This window comes from Schistosoma haematobium, chromosome 3, assembly GCF_000699445.3.
Source record: "Schistosoma haematobium chromosome 3, whole genome shotgun sequence".
In the NCBI taxonomy this organism is placed as follows: Eukaryota; Metazoa; Platyhelminthes; class Trematoda; order Strigeidida; family Schistosomatidae; genus Schistosoma; species Schistosoma haematobium.
In genome coordinates this window covers 43,226,294-43,238,321 of record NC_067198.1, presented here as the reverse complement: position 1 = coordinate 43,238,321, position 12,028 = coordinate 43,226,294, and the positions used below count along the sequence as shown (strand labels likewise).

The window sequence follows — 12,028 nt, the reverse complement described above, 5'->3', positions numbered from 1 at the left end:
GTATTATACAATAGTAATCCGCGCCAAAAGTCCAACTTTGAGTCGGAAGGCTTATAATGATGTTATAATACTATTATAGTCTTCAATCAAAACGGTGGCCAATAAAATAGAAGAACAAACGGCGTAGACAGTGTTCTTTATTTTAAACAACGCGGTAGTAGTATCGTATATCATTCATCGTCTTTTTAACAAGTGATACAGCAAAACAACAGATGTTGAATAAAAATGTGGTTACAAATAAAGTGTGACAAATTAGAGAAAAAACGTGGTTTTTATTTTTGTTGTTACAAAAATCACTGAATATATGTCACCATACACTTCATTGCGGATACCTAGTAAGACGAGTGGAAGAGCGTCGGTCCGCTGTGAAACGTTTGCAGCTGATAGTGAAGCTTTTAGTTGTCGGTGAAAGCGTTCTACCAACCCGTTTGCTTGTGGATGGTAGGCGGTCGTTCGGAAGCGAGTGATTCCTAAAAGTGTGGTCAGACGACGGAAAAGTTCAGATTCAAACTGACGTCCGCGATCTGTAGTGATGGTTGAAGGGTAGCCGAAGTTTGCTACCCATCGTTCGACGAAGGTGCGGGCCACTGTTTCAGCAGTGATGTCCTTGATAGGTACTGCTTCTGGCCATCGAGTGAAACGGTCTACGCAGGTTAAAAGATAAGAGTATCCATTTGAATCTGGTAAAGGTCCTACCAAATCCAGATGAACATGGTCGAAACGAGCATCAGGAGTTTTAAACGAGCCAAAGGGGCATTTATTGTGTCTGATAACCTTAGATTTTTGGCAGCTTACACAGGAGCGTGCCCACTCCCTCACGTCTTTATTCATGCCAGGCCAGCGAAACCATTCTGCGATAAGCTTGATGGTTGCATGAACACCTGGATGAGAAAGTTTGTGCAACTTGTTGAAGACGTTGCGTCGATAACGTTTCAGCACGATTGGGCGATCCCTACCTGTAGATCTGTCACACAGTAAGGTTTCCTTACCTGTTCCCATCTGTTTGATGCGTAGTTTAAGAGTTGTGGACGATAACTCGTGCTGAAGATCAGTGTCTTCTTTTTGAAGCTCGGCGAGTTTAAGAAGGTCGATTCCTTGGAAACTGATCATGGAAGTTATGCGAGACGAGGCGTCTGCAACTACATTGTTTGCTCCAGAAATATGTTGAATATCTGAAGTAAACTGCGAAATGTAGTCCAGTTGTCGAGACTCACGAGGAGAGTACTTGTCTGAAGGAGAGCCTAACGAGAAAGTGAGCGGTTTATGGTCGGTGAAAAGAGTGAATTCACGGCCTTCGATACAGTGTTGGAAATGCAGTACAGCACAATACATAACTAGGAGTTCCCTACCGAATGTGCTGTACCTTGATTCGGTGTCTAGCAACCTTCTAGAGAAAAATGCCAAGGGTTGCCAAGAGTTGTTAACCCATTGTTGTAAGACGCCTCCTACTGCCGAGTCCGATGCGTCTACTGCTATACTAATGGGTGCTTCGGTGTCCTGATGTGCAAGTATTATTGCTTTGGCGATCAGTTCCTTAACTGTGGAGAATGCTTTTCGTGCGGTGTCGTCCAAATTAATGGATTTCGCATTTCCACGAAGTTGGTCGGTTTGCGGTTTCATAAGTAAAGCGCATTTAGGTATGAATCGTCTATAGAAAATTACAAGGCCGTTAAACGTTCGTAAATGCTTGACGGTGGTCGGTTCTGGGTAATCCAGAATGGCCGCCACTTTGGTCCTAGGGGGTTGAATGCCTTGAGCATCTATAGTGTGTCCTAGGAAGTGTAATGGGTCGGTTCCGATTTGGCATTTCCGAACGTTTACAGTAATGCCATGTTTATGTAGTCGGTCGAAAACAAGATCCAGATGCTTGAGATGTGTCTTCCTGTCCGGACTTGCGAGTAGGCAGTCGTCAACATACGCATGTACGAAGTTGTGACCTCGAAAAACGTCGTCTATGAATCTTTGGAATGTTTGAGCAGCGTTCCTTAGACCGAAAGGCATTCGCAAAAATTCATAGAGTCCGAAGGGAGTTATGATAGCTGTTTTCGGTATGTCGTCAGTAGCCATAGGGATTTGGTTATATGCTTTAACCGAGTCGATTTTCGAAAAGACAGTTGTACTTTTCAAGGTAGCTGTCAAATCGTGAATGGGAGGCAACAGGTAACTATCAGGAATGGTTTTTGCATTCAATCGCCGATAGTCACCAGTTGGACGCCAATCGTTGATGTCTTTTTTAGGGACCATGTGCAACGGAGATGCATATGGGCTACTTGACGGTCGTATGATTCCTAAGTCTATCATATGGTCGAACTTGTTTTTCGCCAACCTCAGCTTTTCAGGAGCTAGTCGGCGTGCTTTAGAAAATACAGGTGGTCCTGTAGTCGTGATGTGATGTGTAACGTTGCTGGTTACACACGGTAGTTTCGGTTGAGTTTGTTGTATCCCAGGGTACTTACCGAGTAGTGGTTGATAGAGTGGGTCTATCATATGCTTAACTGTGACTGGGGATACTCTGCAACCAGTAAAAGAAGTTACGCAAACGGATAAATTAGTGTTTCCGTCTACTAGCCTCCGTTTGCGAGTGTCGATGATCAGATTGTGGTGTTGTAGAAGGTCCATACCAATGATTGGCATAGAAACATCTGCAACGACGAAAATCCAGTGGATGGGTTTGCGTAAACCCACGTTAAGGTAAACGTACCTTTTGCCATATGTAGCGATCGGTGTTCCGTTTGCCGCCTGTAAGTTTAGAGTCGATTCGTGAAGTCGGTCGTTAGGATTCGCTGGGAGAACGCTAACTTCTGCGCCAGTGTCGACGAGGTAGCGAACTCTCGTTGTCACATCTGTGACGTATAACAGACGGCTATGTTCGCCGGCTACGGTTGCCGCTAACGCGTGCCGGCTTGGAAGTTTCCCGAGTTGTTTTTCGAGTCAGTCGGTTTCGTGTTGGGAAAATTGCAGGGTTTTCTGCAATTTCTGGAAGACTTTCCATTCTGGTTATGATACCAACACCAGTTGGGATTATCCGTCTCTCGTGGTCTAGAGACAGATTGCTTACGTGAAATGCTTCTACGTGGGGTGTGCGAGCGATTACGGTCGTTACGAAGATTAAGATAACGCGTGAGTGTATGACATAACTCGGTTATGTCATTCTGAGTCGTGTGAGGCTTTTCTTTGAGTGAAAATACCTCGGTAGTAGAAGATTTCGTAATTCCTAAGATACGATCAGCAGATGCAGCCAGTTCGTCTAAGGCTTTGTTCTGAAACGAGAGCAGAACCGCTTGCACCTGTTAGGGAAGTTTAGACAAGTAAAGTTATTTTAATAGACCTTCGTCGAAAGTTCTTGGGCCTATAACCTCTCTCATCCTTTGCAACATGTCCGTCGCAGAACCGTGCTGCAGGTCTATGTTATTAAAGAGTTGATCTAACCTTTGTCGATCGGTTAGTGTTACGGGAGAACTGAAGACATTTGGCGGATTAAAACCTTTTATTGTACATTAATAATTTACTGTGTTTTTTGGATGTAATTGTTTTACTTAACTTTGAACTTGTTTGTTTATATCATTATTTCGGACATTTTGGTTTGTCTTTGGTTTGGTATTTTGGTGCTCTCTTTGCCTTTGGTTTGGTATTTGGGAGTTTTGCTCCGGGAACCTACAAAATTGAAGGTTTGTTTTGTATTTGGTATAATTATTGTTGTTAGAACGACATTTGGTCGATTATTTGTGAATTACGAATAAATTTGGTATCTAAATTGGAACTTGGTTCTGTTGTTAATTTGGGTTCGTAATTTGCAAGTGGATCGATAGTCCGTACTTCAATAACTGGAACGAGCAAAACTCATACTTGGACGTAACAGTTAGGTCTCCTCGTTTAAGAATCGAACGTTTTAAGGTTTCATAAGGTTCAGAAACATCATTAGTAAACATACTAGGTGTTACGTACCTGTTGAATTCCCGTGGTAGTGCCTTGACTACTGAGAGGAATTGTGTGTCGTTCACGCCGTGCTCGTGGAAGTCGGCTTCTGCGTAACAGAACCAGGCTTCGATATTGTCGGGCCAGAAGGGCATGAGTTGGAACGAGGGTGGGGACATGGTCTTAATCTTAAATACTTTAGGAGTCTGTTCGGTCATAGGGGAATATTAAGTACTAGAGACACGGGGAAAAATATCAAAATGTATAAAAATTAAAAAAATAAGGCAATAATATATAAAAATCCCAAAAAGGAACAGACTCACAGTTGCAATTAGGTGTACCAGATCACGTCGGTCTCACCAATGAAGATGACACAGGTATTCAGTGTTTGACAACGCTTTTACCAGCAACACCTAATATAATTTGTACCCACCGAAAGGAATCAAAAAACAGAGTCGAGGAGATCGGGAGAGTGTATTTGGCGATTACCAATATATCGGGATTCTCTGATCTAATCTGGCTAGCGATTGAGCACAGCGTTACCACACGTGATCTGGTGCGGATGCATGACCGAGCGCCTTCAGCTAGAGGAGTCTATTAAAACATATGGTCAGCATCCAATGTCGAAAACTTACAGAGCTATTTATTTTGGGGATTTTTTTACCGCTACAACAGTATTTTAATTACTTAGTGATACATTTGCACCTGGTATGCCCTCATATTTTCTGACTTCCAAAACAGATAATTAAATGTGGTTAACATCAATAAAGATTTAAATAAATTTTGAACAATGGTGCACTGATGGTTGTGAGGTCATCATGTAGACATTGAAACCATTTGAATTGGAAGTTGCACCGGACTTTCACGTGTTGCGTTACTTAGTTGTTAGGTGGCAGCCGAATATGAGTGATGAGCTAGTACTGTTAGATGCTCAGTGTGCTTTCATTTTGGGACAACATCAACTGGCTCTTAAAACAATTCAAAAGTTGAAGGTAATATGGTGTATTATATTTTAATTTTATTATAGTCGGGTTCTTCAGACGTAGAATTGCAGGCTAATGTGCTTACTTATCAAGTATACATAGCTCAAAAAAAGTACGGAGTTGTGCTCGACGAAATTCCTGAGGACGCCAAAGAGCCAGAGCTGAAGCTTCTTAGGCTCTTGGCGACATACCTTTCGAAAGGTGTATCTGAGTATGTCTATATTCCATTAATAATGGCGGCAAACCTTCAATGTTTTTCCATATTTGAAGGGACGCTGTGGTAAAACAACTTGACAGAATACTGGAACAACATATGGATTTAAGCCAAAGTGCGATTGTCATTGCAGCAACTATATATCTTCATTTAAATGTAAGTTAGTACTAATTCCTTTGTCTCACTTTAGATGGTGGAATATGCTTTGAAAACCTTAAATAATGGGAGCGACACGTACTGGTGAGTTTCTCTTGTAAAACCATGTTCAGTGTGGAAAGTCGTAATTCAGGGTTTCAGAAACAAACATTTAGTTGGTAGTTCACATAATTGCTTTTGAAGTCGTTATAGTAATCTGTGACTTGAGTAGCTCCTGGTTTATAAGAGTCGGCAATTACATTTAGCGTAATAACCACTTAAAAAACACTTTTAAAAACAATTGACATCGTTTTGCAGCTACTGGAATTTACTCGGTCACACGACATAAATGCTCGCAGTTTGAAAGTGATAGTATGTCTTCGTATTTAAATTTGTAAGGATACAATTTTATGTTAGGCTAGTCCAGAGAAAAGAGGGGATTCGTTAAGCTTACAGTAGTATCTCTAATTCATTATACATCTATACGGGTTCGATTCTTGCATTGTATTACCTTGCTTCTCAGTAAAAAAATTGTCAGTTTCATTTCCCTTTCATGCTTGTTAGCCTTTGTGCTCATCGCTAATATTGTCACTGAGTGTGAAATGACATTACTTGAAAAAATCCTGGTATGAAAAGCAACTATAAACCGTTCACTCAGTCATTGGTAGGTTTCATGATGACAACTACGTAAGAAACCCGATTCGTTGCTACCTCAACATGGTCGTCGGTCTTGCTTAACATAATGAACCAGTCAAGCTACACTGGCTGAAGCTTTCGGTCCCCAAGGTCCCACCATGCCAGACAGGTCGGCCGAAGAGCGGTGAGACTAAAAGCAGCAAACTCAAGATCCGGGAGCAAAGTCGTACTGCTGACCATACAGAGGTGTGACGGCAGTAAGGTTTTTCGTCAGACAACCAGCGTAACAGCGATGCTACCTCCCCATAAGAAAGGGTGGGGTCAGAAAAGATCGATCCTGTAAGTGCACACGAAAGCAAAAGATATAGTGAAGGCAGCGGCTGTAGTTAACTTCAGACAGCTTTTTGGACTAATAAAAGAAACCGGAATTAAGAAGTCAACTGTAAGTGTAACAATTTAGGAAAAAGACGACACTTATCTACTCTCAGTCCAGACGTTTAGAACGATGAACGGAACACCAAGAAGCAGTTCAACTGGCCTTCAGCTACTCTACCACATATCCATCATTCATCAGATTTTAGAACACAGACATGCTTATCGGCGTCCGACAACAGTGGTCCTTCTTGACTTAAAAGCAGCATTCGACTCTGTAGACCGAGATGTTTTGTGGTAGTATCTATCATTGAAAGGTGTGCCTCAGAAGTACATAAAACTTGTGAAGACTCTTTAATCGAACACTACCAGTCGAGTGAGAGCTTATGGCGAACTGTCATGTGATTTTGTAACTTCAAGTGGTGTCTGGTGAGACCGTCCACTGTCTCCATTTTTGTTCAACTTCATACTTACTGCTGGAAATAAAGTTCTCGTCAACTGAATTTTCAGGAATTGATGTCTTTTCAGGAGTTTCACTGATTGACTTAGAATATGCAGATGACATAGTTCTGTTTGGTGAATACGTTGATATAATGCAGTGTTTTGGCAACGCTGAGCAACAATACCAGGATGCTTGGAGTGCACCTAATCAGCCCTAATGTGTTGGTGTCTGACGAAATCTGTACATGAATTCAAAAAGTTAGTTTGATGGCAAATCAGTTGATGAGGTTGTGATTCTACATCGACTGAGTTGGTGGGCCACCTATTACACATCCCCAACCATCGATTGTCAGGGCATGTAATGCTGAATAGTGTTGGAGACTGTTGGGAGAAAGGTAAGGGACGATAAAAGCGAAGTGTGGCATCAGTACATAAAGTCACTGACTTCTAGTCTGAGCCATATTGGTAGATACAGACTACTTAGTTGGGATCCGCGTGACCATCGTAGCCAAGGGTTGGAGACTGGGTGATATGGCTCAGAATCGGTGACAATGGCTTATGTGTATACACTCTTTGTCTTCCCTTAAGCCTTGAAATTAAAATTACTTTATACCTTTCTACTAACTAATTCTTTCTTCCCTGTATTATATCCTTATATGCAATCTTCTATATATTACTACCATTGAAATAACTGCTTCTATGAATTTGGTGTTCATCTTGTTGTGCTAATGAGGAATGGCAACTTGGACCGATGCATATGTTTACCTGGTCCTACACTGTATCTGACTGACTAAACATATAAGAAAATTCACGTTTGTAATCTTCCTGATTCTAAGGTAACCATTAGCCCCCTAAGCTAAAGATCTGGCTAAAATATGTGTAACTCTATAATTATGGACGCTTAATACTGTGACTAATGAGTCAGAAAACTACAACACAATTATCACGTAAATAAATTTTTATTCTTAGCTCTATCAATTTCTTTCACTTTGTAACGTTTACAATAGTTTAGTTGGCTTCTGTCGTTCGTTGGACTGTCAACATTATTATAAACATGTAATTACATCACTGTTTGTTATAATCTGTTTCTTACAGTGTGACACAGCTATTCTTATTGCTTAGTATTCTTGGACACCGAATTACTCGACAAGTCCCCAAATCAGAACACGGTTGAACAGGAAAGAGATTATATTCCAAATAACAAAGTTAGGTGGAAGCAAGAAGCACGATAGGGAAAACGTCAGTATATTTATAATTCTTACATCGGAAGATTCCAGAGTATTCTTCAACTATCGACTAGTGCTGATTGGATAAGAATTAGCCAATCAGCGTGCGCCAAAGCAATCGTGCATTGAGCATACTTTAATCCAGTCTATGTCCCGCTAACACTGTTATGGCTCACTAATCCGTTTATTTATCTCCCTATGGTCATGTAAACTCAAGACTAGTTTGTTTTGGTTTTTATTTCTAGTTAATCCTAGTTTGATAAGTTTACTACAGAATGTTAGCATTTTTGAGAAATTATAGGAAAGCCTAATATCTCAAGTTACTTTTCCTTTTAGCAACGCTTTAACAGTTCAGTGTCTACTTCACATGAATCGTTGTGATCTTGCTGGCAAGGCTGTTCGACGTATGCAAACTGCAGATGAAGATTCTTTAGCAGCACAACTTGCCGCAGCTTTATACTACGTGAAAAAAGTATGTTCCTAATAGTGTTGGTTAAAAAATATATGCATCCCACCATTGTACTTCGCTTTATAAATGATATTCATTTTGTCCAGGGCGGTGATCAGCTACAAGAATCCATTCACATATATGAAGAACTTAGAGAAAAACATGGACCTTCAACTTTACTGTTAAATGGTCAGGCTGCAGCTTTGATGGGTATGAATAATTGGGTTGAAGCCGAACCAGTCCTTCAAGAAGCTATTGATTTGGTTAGTTTATTACTTATTTATTTTTCGGTGTGCAAAAATCATCTCTGAAAGGAAGAACTAAATAAATGAAAACGTCTTCTATCTCCCCGTTTATTTGAGATGTACAAAAGTTTACAGGTTTTATCATAAGTTCTCAATACGACTATTTTAGGAAGAGATAGTTGTTTATAAATATTTATTCCCTTTAAATAATCTGATTGATATTTTAAAAATTTAAGATTTCATTCTGTAAGTAGTTTGACTCCGCATTGTTAACGTACAGGATTCTACTCATATGATAGTTATTATGATTACCCATAATGCAACCCGAATGCAATGAGGGATAAGTTTTATCACCAGTTAGGTGTTCTTATACAGAAAGTTTGTTCGACAGATTCTGTAGTACTAGCCAAAGACTTGAATGCGTAGGTCGGGCGTCTAGGCACAGAAGAGTCATTTAGATGGCCAATGTGAACTTGTTGGTCGCAGGTCAGATAACGGTAACCGTCTACAGCAACTTTGCGCAGACTACAACCTATTTCTGACTAGCACTTGCTATCGGTACAGTCATTACCTATGTGCTACCTGGAGTCCTCTGCATCTCAAATGTGGACTCAAATCGATCACACCGCGATCAGCTACCGCGGGTGTGGCTGTGTACAGGACTGTCGCTTCTTTTGGAGTGCTTATCTGGACTCTGATGATGTCCTTGTTGGCGCAAATCTTATCTTGCGTTTCAGCGGTCAGCAAATTCTTTGTCCTAAACGGGTCGGTTCCAGCTTCTGTTGCAACTAAATATCAAACCAAGCTATGTTCAAAGCTAGCCATCATCCCAACGAAAAGTATAGATAAGCATTGGTTGCAATTGCATGACGCTATGAAAATGGTGAGTAAAGACACTTGTGATTTCGCGAAACATCCTGCTTATAAGCATTGGGTTTCTTCAGGCTCCTTATAACTCATTGGAGCCCGGGTGACCGTGAATTTGACTATAAGTGAGGATTGTTACGCAAAAGAACTGTGCAATCCTTGTGTAAGGACTGAGAAGCTTGGTGGTCGGAGCGTTCAAACGAGTTGGAAAGATTAGCTGCTTGTGTTAATTGCCAGAAGCTCTTTCAACTCATCGGATTCACTGGCAGTAAGAAGTTTGGTGTGAGTGAAAAAGTTTGTGAAGCTGAAGGGATATCAATCAATAACATCTATCAACATGAGGGCAAAACTGCTCTTATTATTATTTTACTGTCATACACTAATTTCTGTTCTTCGTTTCTCTTCTTTTATTGTACTCACTTTCCACTCTTTATCTCCACAACCTCATTGTTATTATGTGGCCCATATAGTACTCCCATGTACCAATGGTAATGTGTTCAAATAAATTAATAAAAGTATAGTATACAGCTATATTGTGTAAGATTGTGCCTGTCTGTTATTGTGAAATGTATTTTGGGTATTGTGGTTTGGTTAGGTCCGGATAAGCATAATGATTGGTAACTTTTGGGATCCATTTATGGACTAATACTATGTGTATATTTTTATTTGTATCAGTGTTAAATAACTAAACTAGACACATTCATGTCCCTCTTATTATAAGCTTTATCTTGACCTATGAACTATTATTATACGATTTACCATTCTTGAATTATGTCCTGTTTATTAGTTCACTGCCTCCCACACTCACAGTCACATTTGGCTAAGTCTTTTACAAATGTTATTTTCTATTTTATGGTACGTTGTGGTCTGTTTGGTTTGTATATAAACTCAGTATGTTTGAAATATAATGATTCATATTGCAGAGGCTAAGATTGGCGTTCTAGACTTAACAGGCAAGGCTAGGCGGAAAGCAGGATCGATAAGGACTCTAGGCTGCTCGTACTTGTTTTATGCGTCATTGATCCGATCGATAAGTCACTGTTCTCTGATTGGCAGTATCGTTACGTTATACATTAGCAGGGCACTTAGGCCACAAATTATAACAGTGGTGCAAATTTTTATCTCTGTTAAGCACATTCTGTAATATTGTTAATACTAGTTATGATTTACGAAAAAGTGTATTATTAGCATAACACTATACAGATGTATTTTCCTATTTATATATTTGTATGTATATTTGTTACATTTTTCTAGGATGGTAATAATCCTGATACAATTGTAAATATGATTGTGGTTTATCATCATTTAGGCAAACCGGCTGAGGTAAGAATGTGTTTATTTTGAAAAAACAATCTTAAATTGTCCACTTTTCTTTTTAAAAAAAAGACTATCAACAGACTAATATCTCAACTACGGGATTGTTGTAAAGATCATCCATTCCTTGTAGATTATGCAGAGAAGGTAACAAAAACTATTCACTTTGAAAAAAACACAACTAATTCTTATGTTATTTTATAGGAGGATGAATTTACACGTTGTGCAAAACATTACGCTCCAAGTGTACCAGGATAATATTCTTTTATATTTTGTATCAGTTTCTATTGTTATAATAACTTCTATTTGTTTTGTTTCTTTTTACTTTTTTTGTCATTTGGTCTAATATAAAATGGTACTGATTATGATCTGATTTTTGTCTTATTGTTTATTTTATCTGGTCTTGACTAGTTTATTCGATATAACTATATGGTCATTGTTATTAGACTTGAGTATGCTGGCTAAAATAAATGTACTTTAGGGTTTTAAATTGTTTTGGAAAATCATAGTAGGGTTAAAATCTGTCGTGATAATGTTGTAAGAAAGCTTCAGAATAAGGTTTCGTTGTCAATAATACCACCTTTCATCAACCGAGTTTTATGCGTTATAGGCAATGTACTAACACGATATAAAGGAACATAGTTAAAATTCAGTTCATTTAGGTTCACTGCTTGTATTATATTTTATCAGAATATGAACGTTACGTAAAAGTTGACATTTTCTTGACTAATCTTATTCTCACTCTGATAACCTTTAGATCTCAGTACAGTAAAATCTTATCGAACGTTTTACGTACCAAAAAAAGCAGTAACATATAGATTGAAGTATGCTAATGACAAAATTGACAGTGATAACGCTTAAAACGTCTATGTTCTGTCGTTGCAAGTACAGTCACTTGCTGAAAGGGAGTGAAATAATCCAAAATTGGAATAGATCACTGTAGAGTTCCAAAGCGTGATATTAATATGTGATCTGTCCGATATATGGGTTCATTTTATTTGATTCCAAGAATTATTTTAAATTTTGAACAGTAATGAAATGGAAGGCTACAAATTATCAGTTTATACATAAATACATTTTCCATTAAATTCCATTTCAGATTACTGATTGATAAACTAATTCTTCTAGGTTGGTTTCCGAGATAATTTTTCTTAAGTTTTGTATATTATTATGATTTAGCAGTAATGAATATCATAGTAATAAGTTACTCCTCATGAAACTTAAAAGTGGTT

At 39.0% G+C, this 12,028-nt stretch overlaps 1 protein-coding gene across 2 annotated transcripts; it reads left to right on the top strand.

Annotated features, from left to right (window-relative positions):
• Window positions 1–4,751: 4,751 nt before the first annotated feature.
• MS3_00005831 (uncharacterized protein) lies at window positions 4,752–11,169 on the top strand. Of its 2 annotated transcripts, XM_051213926.1 has the most exons (8): window positions 4,752–4,907; window positions 4,943–5,268; window positions 5,303–5,352; window positions 8,259–8,394; window positions 8,478–8,633; window positions 10,737–10,805; window positions 10,869–10,943; window positions 11,001–11,169. In XM_051213926.1, exons 2-8 carry the CDS (start codon window positions 5,212–5,214, stop codon window positions 11,052–11,054), a joined length of 597 nt encoding a protein of 198 aa, XP_051069943.1. In that variant the 5' UTR covers window positions 4,752–4,907; window positions 4,943–5,211; the 3' UTR covers window positions 11,055–11,169. The 2 variants fall into 2 exon arrangements, with proteins under 2 accessions (XP_051069943.1, XP_051069942.1); XM_051213925.1 differs by having other exon boundaries at window positions 10,737–10,943.
• Window positions 11,170–12,028: the final 859 nt, after the last annotated feature.

Coding starts and splice junctions, on each gene's coding strand:
- MS3_00005831 (XM_051213926.1), top strand. CDS start 5,212: ATGGATTTAAGCCAAAGTGCGATTGTCATTGCAGCAACTATATATCTT. Junction 5,269..5,302: donor CTATATATCTTCATTTAAAT/GTAAGTTAGTAC, acceptor GTCTCACTTTAG/ATGGTGGAATATGCTTTGAA. Junction 8,634..10,736: donor TTCAAGAAGCTATTGATTTG/GTTAGTTTATTA, acceptor ACATTTTTCTAG/GATGGTAATAATCCTGATAC.